The sequence below is a fragment of the Lutra lutra genome, chromosome 9, assembly GCF_902655055.1.
Source record: "Lutra lutra chromosome 9, mLutLut1.2, whole genome shotgun sequence".
Classification (NCBI taxonomy): Eukaryota; Metazoa; Chordata; class Mammalia; order Carnivora; family Mustelidae; genus Lutra; species Lutra lutra.
In genome coordinates, this window is record NC_062286.1 from 101,533,293 (window position 1) to 101,556,754 (window position 23,462).

Consider the following 23,462-nt stretch of genomic DNA (forward strand, 5'->3'; position numbering starts at 1 on the left):
TATTATAAATAATATTATAATAAACATTGGGGTGCGTATATCTTTTTGAATTAGTGATTTCAGGTAAATAACCAGTAGTGGAATTCCTTGATCATATGGAATTCTGTTTTTAATTATTTGAGGAAACTTCACAGTGTTTTTTCCCATAGTGACTGCACCAGTTTGCATTCCTACCAACTGTGCATGAGGGTTCCTTTTTCTCCATATCCTTGCCAACACTTATTTTGTATTGTGTTTTTGATTTTAGCCATTCTGACAGGTGTCAGGTGACATCTCGTTGGGGTTGGGATTTGCATTTCCCTGAGGATGAGTGATGTTGAGCATCTTTTGATGTGTCTGTTGGCTATCTGTATGTCTGCTTTGTAGAAATGTCTGTTCATGTCTTCTGTGCATTTTTAAATTGAATTATTTGGTTTTTGGGTGTTGTGCTGTGTAAGGTCTTTATATATTTTGGATACTAGCCCTTTATTGGATATGTCATTGGTAAATCCTCTCCCCTTTAGTAGATGGTCTTTTGTTTTTTTAATTGTTTCCTTTGCTATGCAGGAGGTTTTCAGTTTGCTGTAGTCCCAATAGTCTATTTTTGCTTTGATTTCCCTTGCCTTAGAAGACACATCTAGAAAAATATTTCTATAGCCAATGTCAGAGACATTACTGTCTGTGCTCTCTTCTGGGATTTTCATGGTTTCAGGTCTCATATTTAGGCCTTTAATAGTTTGAGGAACACTCAAATTTTGAGGAAAATTCACTAAATTTTTAAACTCGCTACAATTTTTTATGGAGTAGAGGCAGACAAGGAGAATAAATATAGAATTAAGAAGGAGAAAATGCACAAGGAATAGGTATTATCATCACCTTTTCTGCTCATGCAAAAGTTATAAGGTATTTGTGAAACTAGTATGTACTTTCATTTTTTTAAATTTATATCTTTTCAAACTTTATATTTTTAAATATATACAGATACAAAATAAATTTTAATATAGATTCATTTTGTATATACATAGCTGATGTAATATATATACTTAAAAATTGCTGTTCTTTCAAAGATAAAGTCACTCTTTTAGCTTTGAAATCTTAGGCATTTATTTGCAGGCATTTGTGCTTTCATTGTGATTCCATGATAAAGATTACAAGTTAAGGCAATTTATTTCCAGACATTTAGATTTTTATTGTTATTTAATGATAGAGATGGTAAAATAGAGGTACTTAATGAAGGTTAAGTGACTTGCCCAGGCCACATGATTAAATGGTAGGGAATTTTTTTGAGTGGTCCTATCTAAGTCAAATGATATATTTTAGCCCTGGAGAATATGATCCTTAGCTGAATTAGTCTATTTCTGAGATGACTTGACTTACTTAAAAGGAATCACTTTATTAAGTTTTAGAAGAATTTGATTTGGTCCACACTTGAGTGCCACCTGGTACTCTCATGATTAACATTGATGATTACTCATTGATTTTGGTTCTTTGATTAAAATTTTTCATAATTAAACATCAACCAGTTGCAGATGTGTGAACAAATTATCAAGTGAATTGAAATTACCTCAAAAGGCCAGATTGAAAACTGGTTGGTCTGGTGATTTTGGTCATGTGAATAGCTGGATTAGATTGCTCCAAGGAAAACAAACTGATTGCTGAGAGAGCAGTGTACACAAACCAATCAACTAGATTTCAGAGTGATGCAGTCAAGCCATATAAACACAGTCTTCAAATAGCCTCCCTTGTGAGAGACTCTTTTTCATTTAACCTGAATGATATTTTGGGGATTTGGGGTGCTTTATAATTTCCTTTCAATATAGGGTCAGTGTGAGATACTCCCCAGAGTCTATATTAATAGATTTATATCATATTGGACAAAGGATTCTGAGCTTTGCCATTTTTTGTCCTATTCAACATTTTTATTAAGAGCTGGTTGAGGATATTGATGTTGATCAAAATCATAGATGACAAGAAACTGAAAGGAGACTGAATCAGGATCCAGTAAAATCTTTACAAGCCATAATGATGAACTCTAACAAAATGAAAAAAATAAAAAACTAAACCTAGGTCCTTGATTTAGGATCAATACCCCAGTCCTCCAAAGATGGACTGATTTGTGTATATTTGAGAAGACACTAGAAATTTTTACTAGTTGTAAGGTCAGTATTAGTGAATAATAAGAGCTGTGACCTCTAAAAAAGCTAACGTGACCCTGTGGTGTATTAATAGAAAAATAGCTTCCAAAATATAGAAAGTGAAAGTCCAGTGCTATTCAAACATCATTATACTGGATCTGGATTGTGTTAGTTCTCACACAGTGTTCAAAGAGGTATGATCAGGAAGGCACAGGAAATGAGCATGAAATTTAATTAAAATACCTGAAAGAATCAGAAATGCTTACTCTAAAGAAGGTCCAGGGTTCATGATCACCATTTTTAAATGTCTGAAGGGTTCTCACATGGGAGATGAAATCATTTGGCTTTGGAAAGCAGAATCTGGATTGTGGACTGATGCTTAAGGAGGTAGCTTTGGGACTGCCTTAAGAAAGAACTTTTATGTGGACTATCTTGGCAAGGTGTGAAGTCAGGGGCTAGTCATAGAGGTGTCTTGCCAGATGGTGGGTCATTCCATCTCGGGAGGTTGTACAGTGGGGATTACAAAATGTCTCCCTAGACAAATTTGTTCTGTTGACATATTTTCTTTAGCTTTCTAGTATGTTAAGAATTTTTTACTTTTTCACTAATATTTTTAAAAGCACAATGATTTTACAGAGAGGTTGGTATTTTCTGATTTTGTTTAAAAATTAAGAAATCTGGCAACCATAAGCCTTCATTATTGTGAGGTAACAATCCATTGAAGAAAAGCATCAGCTTCTGCCTTTTGACAGGGTGGGTATTCTGTGATTATCCAGACCCCACCACTCCTTCTTGTGTTTCCCCAGCTAGAGGCAGAAGGTATTTGTTATTTGTCCTCTCATTTGAGTTACTGCTTTGTTTACAACCAAACCACTTCAGTTTGTAGCTTACTTGCCTGGCCTCTCTAGGCTTCCTTTTGTGATCCTGGCTGGACACACCAATTAACTGGGTTAAAGAATAGGACTTATTTAGATATCAGTGGTTTTCAAACTTATATTTTTAGTTGAAATACCTCCACTCTTCCACACCCACCTTGCCAAAAGAATCTTACACCAAATTCCAAGTCATAAAACACGATAGAGAAGACATTCTCTTTAAAGGTGGATGAATAACCTCCATCTCAATATTTAACATTTACCCTAAGGCAACAAATGAAATTTTAGGACTCTGATGGACTGGTTTGAACAGCACAGGACTTGGAATTCTCTTCTAAATAACATAAATGGTAGTTCTAAACACTTTGGAGTATTGTTTTAAAGAAAAAAAAGTCCCATTTCTGAGATGAAAATAAAGATATGCAAAGGAAGGAGCACAACCTAGTGGGAATATCTGGGATTTAGTCCTGGCTTTGACATTAACCATTTGGAGGGACTTCCAGCCCCCTGGAATCTCAGATACAAAGACTTGGAGGGGAATTTTGGAGACCAACTAGTCTATGCTCATCACTGTATAGATAGGGAAACTGAAGACTGGAAGATAAAATAATTTGTTCAAGCTAACTTGGACACTGGGTGTCAGAGCTAGTATTCAAGCCCAAGAATAACCTCACATCGTCCTCTCCCCATGCTCCTTTTCTCCCTAGTAGACAATCTTTTGAGCCTCTTTCCACACAATGGGTTTGAATCACTTTGTTTTTCTTCTCTCTTGGGAGGGCTTTCTTCTGCCATTTCTCTGAGGTGTCCTTACAAACTAACATCCATTAAGCAATTCTTTACATGGGGTGAGCTGCTCTCCCTTTTCAAGGGGAATGGAAAATGGAAAATTGTTTTGTCTTACCTGTTTTCTCTTGGGCAATAAGTTCTTTATTGCTAAATGGGACTGCTGCAGAGAAGATAGAAAACACAACATTTTTGGTACAGATAATGGGAAACCTATTAGATAAACTCCAGCAACCAGGCTGTTATTCAGACATGAATCTCTTTCTATAACTGCTGTTTATTCATTTCTAGACCTGGCTTCACTCATGTCCTCTCCTCAACCCATAAGGGTTTGAAACTATTGGAAATGGTAGGAATTCAATTCCATTCATTTTCAAAATTTCCTTGGCTTGTATTTAAGAGCATGCAGTCTGTTTATAGATGAAGATGTGATTGCAAACATGTCAATGGGCATCATAAAGGAAAAATGGCTAAACCAATGAAAAATACCCAAAGAGAGTTTTAAAGAGTGGAGGGTTTTTATTTTTTCTTAATTTTTATTTATTTATTTTTTTTAAAGATTTTATTTATTTGACAGACAGAGATCACAAGTAGGCAGAGAGGCAGGCAGAGAGAGAGAGGAGGGAAGCAGGTTCCCAACTGAGCAGAGAGGCCGATGCGGGGCTCGATCCCAGGACCCTGAGATCATGACCTGAGCTGAAGGCAGAGGCCTTAACCCACTGAGCCACCCAGGCGCCCCAAGAGTAGAGGGTTTTTAAAAAAACGTTTTGAGACATATCCAACTCCAAAGCTAACTGTCTCACAAAATATTATCTCAGGAAAATTCAGTAGCTAGATAGACATACCTATTTTAGCCATTTGTTTATATCTTCATTAAGGAACACTAATAGTCTCCTTCAGCTAAGCATTGAATAAAATTCATTCTGGAGCTGTGGTTTAAGGAGTGAGCAATTACTCTCTAGATAGATTTTGAATCTTAACAGGAAATTATTTTAAGAACTCTCTCTGAAATCCATGCAAATGTGATCAGAATTGAATCAACATAGCTTGCATTTTTATTTTTCTTAATTGGAGATTAAGTTTCCTTCCTTTGGGTTTACAGTCAAACTGGATGTTTCTCATGGTTTTCATAGCTTCCGAAAATTAGAAAAGAAGTACCCAACTTTGACTCTCCATTTCAAATAGGCTGTTTTCAAGTTATTTCACCCAGGAGCTCCCAGAACCAGGTCTTTGCTCTGAGATATTACCTGTTTGTGCTTGAGGTTTTAAAAGCTTGATTCTTATCCATTCTGAGTCAAATGGGATTCCCTGTTTTAAAGCATACCATCCAGCCCAGACACAGCAGTGTCCATGAAATAAAACTCATGCTACCATTTTTACTTCACAAGCTCATGTGTGTACTATAAATTTCAATACTTCTTGAGAAAAAAAACTAGATTAGAGAAAAAAACTGAAGAAACTTATTGATACCCCTAGGTGGTTTTATTAAGAAATAAGTCTAGGGACAGTCAAGTTACTCTGGTAAAATTTGAATGAGGTAGGACACATTGACTCAATTAGTCTTTGCTTGATCGCCGATCCTCTTTCTACTTCGTCACTTCTCTGTGTTGTTTACTGGTCCTCAGTTATCTTCTAGACTTCTGAATGTTAAAGCCCTAGGACTCAGTCCCATATAGCTTGTCTTTCCTATTTACACTCATTTCTTAGATAACTTCAACTGATCTCATGGCATTGAGTGCTATCAGTATGTGGGTGACTCCCAATTTATGTCTCCATTTCCCATCTCTGTCCTAGCTTTTTCTTTCTCCCTTTCTTCCTTTCTTCCTCCCTTCCTTCCTCTGTCTCTTTCTTTCTTTATTTCTTTCTGTGTGTTTTTTTTAAAGTAGGCTCCATGAGCAACATGAGGCTTGAACTCATGACCCTGAGATCAAGAATCACATGCTGTACATACTGAGCCAGCCAGTTGCTCCTATATCCTAAATCTTTAAATCATTTGCCTATTTTGTTTCTCCACTCAGATATTCAATGCAAATTTCAAAAGTTAACATGCGTCAAACTAAATTCTGATTCCCTGCTCACTCCCCATCAACCTGCTTCTCTCTGCATTTTGTCCACCAATATAAATACTGACTCCACACTGTCCCCATCTCCACCTTGCCTTCTCCCTTTCTTTCCCATTCCTTATCTGATCTATTGGCAAAAAAAAATTGGCAAATTTGAGGACTCTAACTTTACAGTATATCCCCAAATTTGACTTGATTCTCACTACCTCCACTAACTTCTACCCTGGCCTAAGCCACTGGCCTTTCTCTTCTGGAATGTTGCGGTTGCCTAGCACTGATCTCCCTGGTTTCCAGTTGTGCCCTTCACGTCCCTCACACCCATAGTCTATTATTCACGCTGAGTCAAAGAAATCCCATTTCATTCAGAGTGAATACATAGTCCTTACCTGACTTAGAATGTCTTCCATGGTCTTTCTTGTTCTTCTCTTACCTTATTTCTTTCTGGTTTCCTCAGCTCATTTCTGCCTAGCCTTATTGATATTCTTGTTGTTTTTAAAACACATCAAGTGAAATAAATAAATAAATAGATAAATAAATAAAAACATCAAGTGTGCCTGGACACCTGGCCTTTACCCTTAGTATTCCCTCTGCTGGGTATGCCCTTTCTCCAGATAGCCACACGAACACCTTCCTTAACCATCTTCAGGTCTATATGTAAATGTCACCTTATTAGAATAGACAGTACTGGAGGCTTTTTATAAAACAGAAACACTCCTTCCCCTGGCACTGTCTCTTCCTCCTACTTTGGTCTATTCATCTTCATAACACATTCACCAAGAGTTGTGTAATAGCTTTATAATCTGGCCTTTGTCTGTCTTCTTTCATCCCCACTAGTATATAAGTTTCTTGGGAGAAGAACTTTGTCTGTTTTGTTCCTTATTGTGTCCTAGTACCTGGAAGAGTGCTCAGCATGTAGTTGAGGTCAGTAAATATTTATTGAATGAATAAGTGGTTTGTTAGCAAGCACCTAGATAATGGAATTGCACTGTGAATTTAATAAGTGTATAGAAAATGCTCATTTTTAGAGGAAATAAGAAATATTTTAGGTACTTAAAGACATTTCCTTTTGTATCTTGGGGAAGTTAAGGGAAGGAATCAGGTAAGGTGGGTCAGGAAAATTTGCCCTACAAACATCGAAGATTTTGCCTTGATGTCCTAAAAGCTTGTCAGCTCACCATCTGAGCCTTCATCTTGTTGTGAGTTATGAAGATGGTACACACCCACTTTTTTTCTCTTTGTGTTGCTTTTCTTTGCACTGGGGCTTGTTAAAATTCTCATAAAGAAAGTTAAAACTCCCCAGAGATCTCTGGGCTTACTGGAATGGTGTCTCCCAGAGTGTTCCTCCTTCTCTTTTGGTAAGCATGACAGCGTGAACAGTAGTAATCATTTAAAAATATGCTCATAACATCTAGGAAAAAACAGCCCTCCTCATTAGCAGCTTTCTTTGTGCCTTTCTAAATCCATGGCAAATAATTCTCCCCTATTCCCCACGAATGCTTAATTATAGCACTAGCAGCAGCTCTTTGAGGCAGAAAGCCAGGCATAACTGCAATTCCCAGAGGAGATACTGAAAGTCGGTCCCTTCTGCATCATATAACCAGCAGATTAGGACATATTAGCTTTTCCCACAGGTTGGAGCATTACTGAAGACTTCTGCTTTCTCTCCCAACACATTTCTTCCCCTGATACTGTCAAGTCACCTTCAAAATGTATGTCCCATGGGGGGCACCTGGGTGGCTCAGTGGGTTAAGCCGCTGCCTTCGGCTCAGGTCATGATCTCGGGGTCCTGGGATCGAGTCCCGCATCGGGCTCTCTGCTCAGCAGGGAGCCTGCTTCCCTCTCTCTCTCTCTCTCTGCCTGCCTCTCCATCTACTTGTGATCTCTCTCTGTCAAATAAATAAATAAAATCTAAAAAAAAAAAAAATGTATGTCCCATGGAAGGTTTACACCTGAGCCCACATCTTTATGAGGTGTCTAGAAAATGGATTTGGTCACCAGCTGGGAAGGCAAGACTGAATGTGCTCCCCGTGGGTCTCTTGGCTTCATTGTTTGGGCTCAAAGTATGGTCAAGGTTGTGTGTCTATGCATTCATGCTTCCCTCTAAGCTAAATGCAATGCCTGGAGGAGGGCAATGAGAGGATGCTGGGTTTCCTAGAGGGAGCTGCTGACCCTAGAAGGCATGTTAACTCTTCCAGAAAGGTCAAAGCTCAAGGCAGAATTTTGACCCCCATGGTCTCCAGCCCCAATGTTACTCTCATTGTTATGTTGCATCTTGCAGTGAAAGGGACTTTACAGATGAAATTAAATTCACTAATGTGCTGACTTTAAGAGAGGGAGATTATGTCAGGTTATCTGAGTGGGCCCAATGAAGTCACATGAGCCCTTAAGCCAAAGAGGTGGCAGAAGGTGTGAAGCATAGGAAAGATTTGAGTGCATCATTGGTTTCAAGATGGAGGGACCCAGGTCCTCCATTTTCAATCACATGCCCATCTAACATTCTGAGAAGTATCTTTTACACAAAGAACTCTCCATCTCAGAGTGCATTTCCAGGAAATCCAAGCTAAGACACCATCTTTGTTTATATTCGTAGAGGAATCCTACAGTAGGATTCTGAAGTGGGTGAAGTGGAAACTACACATGGTCAAAATTAACTTGGCAAACTTCTTAAGAAAGTCAGAAATCAGTGTGTTACATTTCAGTACATCACAGGTCATCCTCACCCACAGGAATCTGATCCCATTACACTCTTTGCACAGAGGAGCAGGAAAAATTAATTCATGAAACACAAGTCAGTGACAGAGCAGCACCATGCAGTGGTGAAGATTCCTTACAAACTGTGGGAAGAGCCTCCCGTAAGTTCTCATTTCCTCACCTGTAAACTGAGAATCGGACAGTATGTAATTCACGGGTGATGCTGGAAGTTAAACAAGATGATGCATGATAAATTCTCAGCACAGCATTGGGTTGTAGGATTTGTGACTGTAGCTGTGGATTTCATCCCCATATTCTCTCAGCCTTCCACTGAGTTCACTTGTGAGTACTGACAGCTTTTCCTGTCAGGCATCTCCATCTCTGTCTCTCTGCTCTGGGACCTTTTCCAGCTTGGAACATGCATCACATCTACAGCAGCTTGTATAGAGCAGCCCAAAGTGTTAGAGATTTAACATCTGGGGTCATCTCAAACATGAGAAACAGAGCTAGTAGGTTAATAATCATCCATTAATCAACTTCATTCTTTGTAGGGCAAGTCTGAAGCACATTCTACACAACCACCTCAGAGAGTCCCCAGTGGGACTGAGCCTCAGGTGCCTACGATGAAAACCTGTGAAAATATCCACTCTCTGTATGCTTTCCTCACTTCCTTTTTTCATTTCACTCTTTCCCTTGTGCTTCCTAGACCAGGCACCCAAATAAATGACCCTCTCCTGAGTTCTTGTCTCAGGGGTTGCTTTTTGCTGGAACTCAAATAAAGCAGCAGCATCTAATACACATTTACTGTTCTTACAACTATTACCAAATTAAAGTGAGAGGAAACCCCGGAGCCTTCCTCTTTGTTCTTTCCTGACTCAGTGATCTGGTTCCTGCAGAAATGTCATGAGCAGGATCAGTGAAGGACTGTGTCCTTGTCTTCCCTTCACCAACATGCCGAAGGTCACAAGCTGGCTGGCTGGGTATGTAGAGGTCTGAGCCAAGATCCCTTTCTAATGGATTTCACTGTATTCACTTGCATTTATAGCTCATTTTTTTAAATAAAACAACATTCCTCTTAGAGCCTGAGACACACAGCACATTCTGGAAGTGTGTGTTTGCTGTTTATGGATTCTTGAGGAGAGGAAATAAGGTGGGGAGAGGCAGGGAAGAAAAACTAGAAGAAAGGAGGAAGAAATGATATCTGCTTAACTTTGCTATGCACTCCTTTTGGTTATTTGCCCCTTTAGCGTGGGAAATATGGTTTCCTTTTTTATGAGAGAAAATTGAGCTGTTTCCTATTATTTCTTATTTATAATAGGAAAGCTCTGGGTCCTGAAGGGGTCACACGGTTCAGGTGACATTGAGACACCGTTAGAAGGTGAATGGGGAGTGCAGCATTGGGTGTGGGGCTGGGTCTCACTTACTCTCTACCAGTCAAAATATTTTTATTTTTTAAAAATTTCCTGTGCTTCTGTCTCTCATTCTACATCTTCTTTTTCACAGTGTAGTTTCAATATCACTTAATTTCCATTCTACATGTCTTCAGTTTACTTTATTTCTGTTTAGGGTGGATATGTCAGAGACACCTAAATGAATACTTATTAGCCCAGGGTGGGGAAGGAGTCTCTCTTAGGAATTCTGGCTAATATGTACTTCTAACCTCAAAAGTTAAAGAGAATTTGTTCTATGTTCAGACTCTACCTATGGTTAAGTCTACTTGCACAGCTTTATTCATGGATTCATGGACCACTGGGCTGTCATGATCATGCATTGTGGACAGTCCTTTCCCTATGAGAATCCCAATTCCAAATAGGCTGCCCCCTTGTCCAACCAGGAGACCTAAATCCAGATTTAACAAGATGGTCTTCATTTTCAGGGACTTGATCTGCTTTCACAAATTCATGTGTGATTTTGTATCTCTATTTCAGGAAAGAATAACACCTGTTGGTCCAACTCATGCTACCACAAAATAAGAAAATGATTTTTTTTAAATAAATAAAATATAATTAAATCTATGTGCTTCCTTTCCTCGCGCCTCAATGAGACCTTTGGAAGATAGATTGGAGAAGTCCTATATATTTCTTTCTTTCTTCTTCTTCTTCTTCTTCTTCTTCTTCTTCTTTAAGATTTTATATATTTATTTTAGAGAGAGATAGAGAGCATGAATGGAGGTGGGGCAGAGGGCAAGGGAAAGGATCTCAAACAGACTCTGGGCTGAGTGAAGAGCCAGACTTGGGGCTTGATTTCATGACCCTGATATGACCTGAGCCAAAATCAAGAGTCAAATTCTCAGGCGACTGAGCCACCCAGGTCCTCCAGTCCTATACACTTCTTAGAGCAACATCTCACCTTAAACCTCAGCATTTGAGATATAACAAATATAAGGACCAAAAACCTCCCTACTTTTTGGGTATAGATTCTTTTAAAAAGACACTAAAACTAATTTCTATTTTTACCCAGACTCCAGGTGGAGAGGCTCTCATGCATTTACTGTGATGGTGAAGACACCCCAAATTCTACTAGTCACCCACTGCCTGAAGGTTTGATCAAAATCAAAACCAAGCCAAACCAAACCAAACCCCCCAAAAGTGCAAGAAGACATTTTTCTCTATGGGATTTTCCTATTTGAAAGCAGATTTCCTCCCAAAATAATGGTGTTATTTCTTCTCTTCCCAATTTTTAATCTAAATAATCAAATAGGAATCTAATACTATAAATCAAAGATACAATACATACAAGTGACACCTCATTATCATAATAAGTTACATAACTGATGCTAGATATTTGAAAAGGATTGTAAGCTAAGAGCTTAGCAATTGTGACAAAATTTTGTGTTACTTGAGGAAAAGATAAATGAATTTCTTTGCTGGCATTGAACTGCTGAAGTTCTAGTATTCTTTTCAGAAAGATGTCTTTAGATTGTGAATAAATTGCTATGTTATTGTGCTGATCATTTCATGGGCTTCTTCAGAACATGCTTTCTAGGTCATCAATGCTTAATCTTTCTGATCTGAGTCTATGTACAGCTCTATAAGGTGTTCACCAATCACAGCTAAATTACTCCATCTGAGTTAGATCTAAAAACATTATCATATCATGTCAGAAAAGGACCCAGAGCAATTGCAAGCTATTCTCAGCTTCTGTCAACCACCTGAGTTTCAAGCATGATTATAAATCCATCTTTAAAAATAATATCAATTATTGTATTACTAAATCCTATGAACAAAGAAAGTCTGGTTCACTCACTCACTTATTCAGATTTTTACCAACAAGTCACACCACTCTCGCCCAGTTAATTTTAAAGAATGGGAAAAATTATTTGTTTGGGTGGTATGGTTCTATGAAAGTGCTGTAGGCCTATCCAGGGAAACTAACATTTGTTGGGGATCTGAAGCACCCTAAAAATTCCACATATATGCTCCTAAAAGACCTGTAAGAACAAAAGTAGATCACTACTGGATCATGTGTCTGTCATTTATATTATTAGACACGTGAATATGTTTGGTCGAAGAAGAAGCTAGAAAGATTCAGCTTCCATATAAAGAATGCAAGGGAGACATCATCCATTCTTTGAGATGGAGAACTGAGATAAGTTTCCAGCAAACTGATAGGAGCTTCTGACTTGCAAGATTGGAAGATGATTTAAAAATGATTTCAAGGCAGAAAACATGAACAGACATTTCGGCAAAGAAGACATCTAAATGGCCAACAGACATATGAAAAAGTGTTCAACATCACTCAGTATTAGGGAAATATAAATCAAAACTACAATGAGATACCACCCCACACCAGTCAGAATGGCTAAAATTAACAATGTTGGTGAGGAGGCGGAGAAAGGGAATCCTCCTACACTGTTGGTGGGAATGCAACCTGGTGCAGCCACTCTGGAAAACAGCATGGAGGTTCCTCAAAAAGTCGAAAATAGAGCTACCCTATGACCCAGCAATTGCACCGCTGGGTATTTACCCTAAAGATACAGATGTGATCTGAAGGGGCACATGCACCCGAATGTTTATATCAGCAATGTCCACAATTGCTAAACTATAGAAAGAGCCTATATGTCCATCAACAGATGAATGGATAAAGAAGAAGTGGTATATATATGTATGTGTATATATACATATAAATATATATATATTTATATTTATATATATAATGGAATACTATGCAGCCATCCAAAGAAATGAAATCTTGCCATTTTCCTAGACGTTGGATGAAACTAGAGGGTATTATGCTAAGCAAAATAAGTCAGAGAAAGACAATTATCATATAATCTCTCTGATATGAGGAATTTGAGAGGCAGGGTGGGGAGATGTGGGGGGTAGGGAGGGGAGAAATGAAGATGGGATCGGGAGGGAGACAAACTATGAGACTCTTAATCTCACAAAACAAACTGAGGGTTTCTGGGGGGTGAGGGTAGGGATAGGCTGGTTGGGCTATGGACATTGGGGAGGGTATGTGCTATAGTGAGTGCTGTGAAATGTGTAAGCCTGATGATTCACAGACCTGTATGTTATTTTATATGTTCATAAAAAATTTTTTAAATGATTTAAGGGATAATTATGTAGTCTAATAAAATTGCTTTGAAAAAGGAGTAAGTGTTTATAATTCTCAAATCAAATATAACTTCTCTCAACAATTAACGTTCAGGTTATTTGTCGTTAAATTATTTGGCTTCTGTGCAAACTAGTGTGTATTGCTCATTGAATGATGGGAGTCTTCATGTTTTTTAGTGTATCTCATTTCAGTGCTATGTCAATGCAAGCATGGTTCAACATAACTGTGAAACCAATATTATCTTAAATAGATCTATTCTCTGCAGCTTTTCAGGTACTTGTGGGACTGTGGGAGTTTGGTATGTAGACTGTGGACTGCAATCAGGTTTGGCTTAAAGATTTGTTGAATCACAATTTGTTGTATTACAAATCCCACAGATGTTCTGGGCAGGGGATATTTTGCTCTAACCCTCACGCTGAGAAGTCATTTTTAGCTTTATTATTTCATACTAGCTTTGGATTTACCTATTACCTCTTCACATTATTTTAGCTACCCAAACTTTCCAAACACATTGTCCTCACTTGGCTTGTTGTACCAGGACCATGACTGTGATCAACAACACAGGGTACAGGACTTTTGAAATTGAAAACTGGTTCTTCACGGGGTTCTCAGTGACAGGGCTTGGAAGTAATAAAATGGCTACTATTTTCTTTTAAGCACAATTAAGAATATTTCTAAAGGAAGAGCTAAAAAGAAGGCTGTCCTGTTTCCTAAAGGGTACACATTATAGAACAGGTATAAAAATATAAGATGAGAAGAATGATACTATTTCATGGATTAAAACCCTGAGAAAAAATTATTAATCATCCGTTCATTTGACAGTTATTTATGGAGCATCTACTATGGATTCAGTCCTGCATTGTACAAAGACATCCAGAAAAAAACAAGACACAATTTTTGCTTTTTAGCATCTAAACAATGCCAGTCAGCATTCTAATTCTTTATTATTCTTTAATAAATTATGTTATTTGAGAGTAGTTTGACACACAATGTCACTCTGCTAATTCATTTAGCAGAAAGAAAAGGGAAGGCAAGAGAACACCTTTGAAATGATCTGCATCAGAATCTATTTTCTTAGTTATCATCCTGCTTATCAGTGAATGAATATGAACATATTGAAGCAGCACTTTATTGGCCTGGACAAAAAGCAGTTATGATCTTTTTCTTTTGTTTTCCTTATACATAAAAATTACTTGCTGAATAAGGACCAACCGTCCTTGAAATTTCTGTTCTGAAGCTAGAGCAAAACCAAAGTCAAGTTCCATCCTCTACCTTTTTCCTTATTTCTTGGGTTGATAGCAAACCTTGGCAGTTTCTATGGCTAAAAAGCTACTGAGTGGATTCAGCTCTGACAGTCTAGCTGCTCAAACCCTCCTGTTCTTACATGCCTGGTTCCTTGGGATTGGCATCCTCCTTCCCAAGCTGCAGGACAGTGAGTGAGAAAGGCCAGGGAGTGATGTGGAAACAGGACGGAGAAGGAAGCAGGGGCTGCAAGCGTGATGAAGTTGGTAGGTTTAGAAGACGACATGTTTCAGAGAATGACAAAACAACTCACTCTTAAGATGTTGGTTCACAAAATGTAATTTGCAACATCTACCAAAGAGATAAAAGCCTGTGTCAATAACCCTTTCTGGCTACCTTGTCCTTTCTGTTTCCTTCCTATACTATTATTATTATTATTATTATTATTATTACAGGGAATGAAAGAGAGAGAGGGGTGGGAGCGGGGCAGAGGGAGAAAGAGAATCCAAAGCAAGATCTATGGCCCCATGGAGCCCCATGTGGGGCTCAGTACCACAACCCTGAGATCAGGACCTGGGCCAAAATCAAGGGTTGGTTGCAAAAACAACTGGGCTACCTAGGCTGCCCTCTGATACTCCCATTTACTTTTCTTTTTGCAGCTTGTGTGAATGTGCTTGGGAACTCAAAGACTGAGGTATCCCAACTCTCAACATATTTGCCCTTTCAATTAAGATCAGTAGACCCACATGACAGAAACCTTATATTGCTACTCTTACACCAATCATAGTCAATGCTTTTTGTTTAAGAATATTCCTCCCCATGACGTTGTGGAGAAAAAAGGACCCTCGTGCACGGTTGGTGGGAATGCAAACTGGTGCAGCCACTTTGGAAAACAGTATGGAGGTTCCTCAAAAAATTAAAAATAGAGTTACCATATGATCTAGCAATTCCATTACTGAGTATTTACCCAAAGAATATAAAAGCACGAATTTGAAAAGATGTATGCATCCCTATGTTTATTGTAGCATTATTTATAATAATCACATTATGGAAGCAGCCCAAGTGTCCATTGATAGATGAATGGATATACAAGATGTGTTATATATATTCAATGGAATACTACCTAGCCATAAAAAGAAGGAAATCCTGCCATTTGTAACAACATGGATGGATCTAGAATATAACGTTAAGTGAAATAAGCCAATCAAAGAAAGACAAATACTGTATGATTTCACTCATATGTGGAATTTAAGAAACAAAACATGAACAAAGAAAAAAGAGAGAAAACAAAAAACAGACTTAAATATAAAGAACATGTTATCAGAGAGGAGGTGGGTGGGGTGGGCTGAAACAGGTGGTGGGAGTTAAGAGTATACCTAATGTGATGAGCACTGAGTAATGTATAGAATTTTTGAATAACTATACTGTACACCTGAAAAATAACATAACACTCTATGTTAATTATACTGGAATAAAAAAAAGAATAGTCACCCCCATATTTTGCTATCACCTGATGCCAAAATTAGATAATCAAAAGAACATTATGCAGGATAGGGGTTAATCTAATGTTTTAAAATAAGGCAGTCATCACTAGCAGTGTTTTTTTTTTTCCAAAGAATTGTGAGATTCATACTTTATTTCTTTTCCTAGAATGACTTTATTATGGACCACAGCCTTGACACTTATCCTTTATGAGAGGACAGAGAAACAGTCCAAGAGATGTATGATCTTTAGTGTCCCCACTAACTTATACAGATTATAGTTAGGACAGATGATTGCCATCACCATGTAGAGGCAGATGGCCACTAGAACCCTTCTAGGGGGCAGTGAAGGGGTACTGGATGCCCTGTTTAGTTAAAACAGACAATATTTTGAGGAGAAAGACAAATTATTAGAATCACTAGTGCATGACCTTTTTTATTACCTAACCTATCTTATTTTCTTCTCTTTTGGAAACATCATTCTAATCCTCAAGAATAAACATTTCAAGTAAGTGCAAGAATAAGAATATCTTAGTCTAATGGGCTCAAGGAGTCTTTCTGACCCAAACAATGGGTTCTTAGTTTCCCTGTTCCTCAGGTCTCTTTCCCAAGCCTCTCTTTCCTTCTGCCCCAGTTTCTTTTATGTTTCTCTCTCTGGATAATCTTGAAGCAACATCTTTAATCATGAAAGAGGAGAATCCAATGGGACTTTAAAGCAAATATATAAATAAAAGGAAAATAATTGGCAATAAAGAGTAAGATCATAGCACAGGGATGAAATGCAGGGAGAACCAGTGCTCCAGTACCCCAGAGTGTCTTTGTCTACGGGTATCTCCATAGGTGAGACACAGAGGATTTCTGTCCATAGGCTTCCCAAGGGATTCTCCAAGCCTTGAATTGATACAGCCAGGGTGAAGGCTGTTATAACACAGAAAAGAGAGCTTTTTTCTTAGATAATGGTGCCAGCTTCTTCAGCAAAACCTTTAAGAATGCCTATCATGAGCTGACAGCAGGCAGCTTGGATCTTACTGTGAAAGTAGATAAAGTGGCTTCTCAGAGCAGAATTTCCACTCCAGGGAGTGGGGGATCCCCTGGGTTGAGGAGTTAAAGGAAAATTGCCTGTGGCCTGTCAGTTGGTGGTCTGCTGGAGAGTCTGTTTCATCTGTATTCCTAATTAAAGCCCAAATTAAACCCAGTCAAATGTTCACATGAAAAGCCCACAAGAATGAGTTTCCAGTTTCCAGATTCCATCAATTCAAAAAGAGTCTCATGTGTAAATCCCTAACTCAAATGTCTGACCCATTTTACACCCACTTTCCCCCAAGAGTTCTGGAGAAGAGTTATGCAGCTGTCAATGTACAGAGAGCAATTTGCCTGGATTATTAATTTCCCTTTTGGTGAACTGCATAATAGAAATTATTTTACTCAGTTGAATGAATCTGTAAGTATAGGGGGAATGGAAGAAGAGATTTGATGAAGGAGGATTCGGGGATGACCAAATTCCTATTATAGAAAAGGAGCTGCTTTGTGGGCAAAGTTCGACTGAGGAGAAGAGAATTTAAACTTCCAGGGTGAGTATGAAATGAGATCTGGATTCTAAGAGCAAAGTAAGGATTGTAAGTTAAAAATGGGGGTTATGAGCACCACTGAGGCATGAAGATAAATTAGATGAGTGTGAGAAAATATAGGAGAGAAGGGCTGAGGTGGTCTTGTGGATGCAAACACACATGGATATTGAGAAGCCTGCTGCCTATGGTGAGCTAATCACTTGTTGGCCCAGTCCTTTCTCCATGCCCAAAATGGGGCACAGCAACCTCCTCAGAGCATAGGACTCACCAGTAGAAACCTTCCATAAAATGAATAATTAAACAGTTTGGCTTCTCCCCATCCATCATTTGCCAAAACAGGTTCTGAGGCAACCAGAAGTGTAAACACAATAATGTAGAAGAAGATAGTGAGTAAAGGGATGGTATCTCTGTTTATTCCTCCCCTGCCCCATAGCCTATAAAAGACTTACTTATTATGCACAAGGTAGAGGAGTGGAGAGTCTCCAGTGTCACTCTGCTAAGGATCCATTTTGCTTATCACATACACTGAGTGTCTTTACTTCAAAATTTCCAGCCCACCCCTGTATACATCCTGCCAGTGGGCTCAGTTGTGGCAGAAATGAAAGGCAGGTATCCAGAGAAACTCACCCTGGGGTCTCTCTCCAGCTGCTGCTTGTGATGTAGGCTGCGTCTTCTCTTGGCCTTTGCAAGGCCATTGTGATAAAAGTGGTACAGGCCTTCAGTGAAGGGAAGCTGTGGAGAGTCAATCAGACATAAGACATAATTAGCTTCTGGGGGTGGCCCCAGGATAGGGAAACTAAAGCTGAGCTTACATGCAAGGACTCCCTGGGATGGGATGGATGTGAGAAACCTGGCAAGTTCCTATTAGACTTGGACATCTATTTCCCTATCACTGTAATTTCATTTTCTCTACTTTTTCTTATATGCTGCCCATTCACTTCTCCTCCCCAAATATCCTCCAGTCTTTCCTCTATTTCTTTAATTTCCACCCATTTAAAAAAATTTCTTTCTCCATGGAGCCTTCCCTTTATGTTCACCCACACCAAGTTCTCCACTCTCTTCTCTTGAACTAGTGTTCCACTCCATGTCTGGTTGCTCCAGAATTGTGTTGTGACCTACTCCTGTCTTCAGAGCTGGACTATCTGTCTTATATCTTAGACTTTCTCTGTGACTCCTTGATGTCTTTCATCATATTGGGCACAGTGCAACCATATAAATCTATATCCTATGGTAAAACTATGTTTGGGGTCTTATAATTATAAAGACATATCAGTACAATAATAATAGCACAAAAGATGGGAAAAGAATCATAGCTATATTGGAGCTAAGATTTTGTATACTTTTGAAATTAAGTTGGTATTAATCTGTTTAAATTATTTATTATAATTTCCAGGTAATCCACCAAGAAAATAACTACAAAACGTATAGTAAACTAAGCAACTAGGTAATTAAAATGGTACACTAAAAATATTTAATTCAAAAAGGCTATTATGAAAGAAAAGAAGAAAAAAGTTTATAAGATATATAGAAAGCACATAGTAAAATGGCAAGTGTAAATATCTTTTAAGTAGTACATTAAATGTAAATGAATTGAAAATTCCAATCAAAAGGCAGAGATTTACAGAATGAATGAAAAAAACTCCAACCCCATTATTCAACTATATGCACCTACAAGAGACACACTTTAGATTCAAATACATAAGTTGATTAAAGTCAAGAGATGTGAAAACATCTGTATGTTACTGTATAAACAGTAAACAAAAGAGAGGAGGACTGGCTATAAAAATAGTAGATATAGTTGATTTTAACAAAAACTGTAACTGTGGACAAGGAATAACATTTTATGGTGATAAAAGAGTTAATACATCAAAAAGACAGATAATTATAAATATATATGCATGTAAAAACAAAGTCCCCAAATTCACAAAACAAAAACTGACAAATTGAGGGGAAAAATAGACAATGCATCAGTAACAGTTGGAGACTTCAACAGCCCATTTTCAATAATAGAAAAAATATGCAGACCAAAAAGTAAATTGAAACCTTGAACAAAACCAAAAACCAGCTAAACCTAAGAGACATTTATGGAATATTCTACTCAACTATAGCAGAAGTCAATCTTCTCAAGTACACATGGAAATTTCTCTGAGATAGATCATATATTAGGTCAAAAGTCAATCTTAAACAAATTTAAAAGGAGTAAAATAACACAAAATATGTTACCTGATCACAATTTCTAATTACAGTAAAAATCAATAAGAGATGAAAAATTTGGAAATTTGGATAACAACCTACTCCTAAATAATCAATGGGTCAAAGAAGAAACCACATTGACTATTCCAAAATACTTTGAGATGCATGAAAACAAAAACACAGAATTTAAAAACTTTTGGGGTGCAGTTAAAGCAGTACTTAGAGGGAAATGTTTACAGAACTTATATCAATCCTTCAGAAACTCTTACAAAAAATGGAAGTTTAAGGAACACTTCCCAACTCATTCATCAAGGCCAATATTACCCTCATATGAGAAAGGTATTACAGACAAAGGTATTACAAGAAAAGAAAACTGCAGGTCATTATCCTTCATAAATATCAGTCCATTAATCCTCATGAAAACACTAGCAAAGGGAATCCAGCAACATATGCAAAGGATTATATACCATGACCAAGTGGGATTTATCTTAGGAATGCAAAGTTGTTTTAACAGCTGAAAATCATTTAATATAATAACAATATCAATAGAATAATGGACAAAAACCACATGATCGTCTCAATAAATACTTAAAAAAAAACTATATATTTAAAATTAAGTATTTTTAAAAAAGTGTTATTGAAGTGGTCATTAGATAAATCCAATACCGTTTATGTTAGAACATTCAAAAAACAGAATGAAAGGGAATTTCCTCAATCTGATAAATGTATCTATGAAAACAAATGACATCATATTTAACATTGAAAGACTGAATACTTTCCCCTTAAGATCAGAGCAAGACAAGCTTGTCTGCTCTTGCCACTTATATTCAACAGTGTACTGGTAGTCCCAGCCAGGACAATAAGGCAAGAAATAGAAATAAAGGCATCCATATTGAAAAGAAAGAAAAAATTATCTTTATTTGCAGAAGACATAATCTTGTACATAAAAATTCTTGAGAAATCCACAAAGAAACTATTCAAATTAACAAATGAGCTCCATGTGGTTGTAATATATAAAATTAAGATACAAACATCAAATATATTTCTATATGCTAGCAATGACCAATCCAAGAATAGAATTAAGAAAACAATTTCATTTACAATAACATGAAATAAGTAAACTATTCGGGAATAAATTTAGCAAAAGAAGTACAAAACTTGTACAGTGAAAAGTACAAAACATAACTGAAAGAAATTAAAGAAGATATAAATAAATGGAAAGACATCCCATGTTCATGGATTTTTAAGATGGTAATACTCCCCATAATTGCTGATCCTAAAATTCATATGGAAATGCACAGGACCCCAAATAGCCAAAGTGATCTCTGAAAAAAACAAAGTTGGAAGACGCACACTTTCCCATTTCAAAACTTAACACAAAGCTACAGTAATCAAAACAGTCAAGTATTGGCATAAGGAGAGTCAGAGAATCCAATGGTATAAAATTGAGAGTCCAGAAATAATTTATAGTAACTTCTGGTTAATTGATTTTAACCTTGGCGCAATGCAAATTCAATGAGAAAAAGTAGTCTTTTCAACAAGTCATCCTTGGAAACTGAATATCTACACAAAAAGAATGAATTTGGATCCCTATCATTACACTACATAAAAATTTTAACTCAAAATTATTTATAGCCCTAAATGTAAGAGGCGGTGCTCTACCAATCTAAGAATAAAACTTAGAAGTAAATATTCATGACTTTAGGTTAGGCAATGACTTCTTAAATGTGACAACAAAGTACAAAGGACAAAAAACCCTCCAAAATCAGACTTCATTAAAATTAAGAATGTTTGTGCTTTCACAACCAGAAAAACCATCAAGAAAATGAAAAAAAACAGCAACCCATAAAATGAAATGGCACAGCCACTTTGGAAAACACTTCGGCAGTTACTCAAAATGTTAAAATGTTAAAGAAATGATCCAGCAATTCTAATCATAGGTAAATATCCAAGAGAAATGAAAGCATATGTCTACACAAAGATATGCACACAAATTTTCTTCGTAGCAGTATTAACAGTAGGTTAAAAACTAGAAACAACCTAAATGTTAGCCAAATAATGAAAGGATGAACAAAATGTGGTATGTAGATGTTATTTGAGAACAAAAATAAATGAAACATTGTTATATGCTACAACACAGAGGAAACTTAAAAACTACAGGCTAAAGAAAAGAAACCAGATTTTTTTAAAAAAAATGTCACATATTGTATAACTTCCTTTATATGAAATGTCCAGAACAGATAAACACACAGAAATACAAAGTAAATTAGTGTTTACATCAGGGGCTAAGAGGAGACAGCAACACAGAGTGATTGATAATGGTACAAGGTTCCTTTTTAGGATGATCAAAAAGTAGATCATGGTAAGATTTCACAACTGTTTGTATATATTAAAAATTGCTGAATTGTACATTTTGAAAGGGCAAATTTTATGATTTGTGAATTATGTCTCAATAAAGATGTTATTTTAAAAAATCCTGTGATAAACAGCCTTGTAAATGTCACTGTATGCATAGACAAGAGTTTTCTTGAAGGATACATCCCAGGAATTCAATCATTTAAGTAGAGATATGAACATTAGCATTTTTTTTTATAAACATATATTTTTATCCCCAGGGGTACAGGTCTGCGAATCGCCAGGTTTACACACTTCACAGCACTAACCATAGCACACACCCTCCCCAATATCCATAACCCCACCCCCCCTCTCCCAACCCCCCTCCCCCCATCAACCCTCAGTTTGTTTTGTGAGATTGAGTCACTTATGGTTTGTCTCCCTCCCAATCCCATCTTGTTTCATTTATTCTTCTCCCACCCCCTCAACCCCCTATGTTGCATCTCCTCTCCCTCATATCAGGGAGATCATATGATAGTTGTCTTTCTCCGATTGACTTATTTCGCTAAGCATGATACCCTCTAGTTCCATCCGAACATTAGCATTTTTTAAAAGACTTTTTAAAATTTATTTGAGAGAGAAAGAGTACGCATGTGCATGTGAGCATGAGCAGAGGGAGAAGTGGACTCCCTACTGGGCAAGGAGCTCAATGCCAGGCTTGATCCCAGGACCCTGAGATCATGACCTGAGACAAAGGAAGACACTTAATCGACTGAGCCACCCAGGTGCCCCTAAATATTCCCCCAAAAGGTTTCCTATGAAGTTGTATAAGAACAATTAAAAAGTAAGAATAAAAATATCCATTGTCCATTACTTTCAACAACATTGGACATTTAACAAACAAAATATGCCATCTTACTTGGATTTCTCTAATTGTTTTTAAAGCTTAAACATCTTTTCCTATGTCCATTAAACACTTTAAATCCTTCTCTTTGAATTCCTTGTTCATGTCTTTTATGCCTCTTGCTATTGCTTGTCATAAACTAGGTGCTGTGTTTTGTGCTGGAGAGCCAAGGGTAAATATGACATGAAAATAGCTCTCAATCCACCAGGGAAGTCCTATATACACACAGTAGCATATAAATGATACTCTATGATATAATGATTTAAAAGCATGAGTTCTGGGGTGCCTTGGTTTAAATTCTGGCTCGTCTACTTAACATGACCCTCTGGCACATTATTTAACGGTTAACCTTTTGGGTCTCTATTTACTCACTTATAAAATAAGAGTGTCTCCTTCTCATGTTGTCTGAGAATTAAGTGTGATAATGCGTGGAAAGTTCTTAGAATAATGCCTGGAACATAGTGAGCACTCAGTAAGTGTTAGCAAGTATTTTTAGAGTATAGTGTGCTCCAACACAGTTATGGGCAAGGGGCCATTGGGACCCTAAGGAGAGATTCTTTCAGTCAGAGGGATATCTGGGGAATGTGGCATGAAATTTCTGGAGGAAGGGAAGTTATTCAAACAAAGCAAATATTTTCATTTTTATTAAAGTATGTA

At 37.4% G+C, this 23,462-nt stretch overlaps 1 protein-coding gene across 2 annotated transcripts in view; it reads right to left on the reverse strand.

Moving 5' to 3' along the window:
* PCSK2 (proprotein convertase subtilisin/kexin type 2) overlaps positions 1 to 23,462 on the reverse strand; it is a 257,758-nt gene that overhangs the window by 201,911 nt on the left and 32,385 nt on the right. For both annotated transcript variants that reach the window (XM_047745216.1, XM_047745217.1), the window contains exon 2: positions 18,002 to 18,106. In XM_047745216.1, coding sequence (XP_047601172.1) covers positions 18,002 to 18,106 — 105 coding nt within the window. The remainder of the gene's footprint in view (positions 1 to 18,001; positions 18,107 to 23,462) is intronic.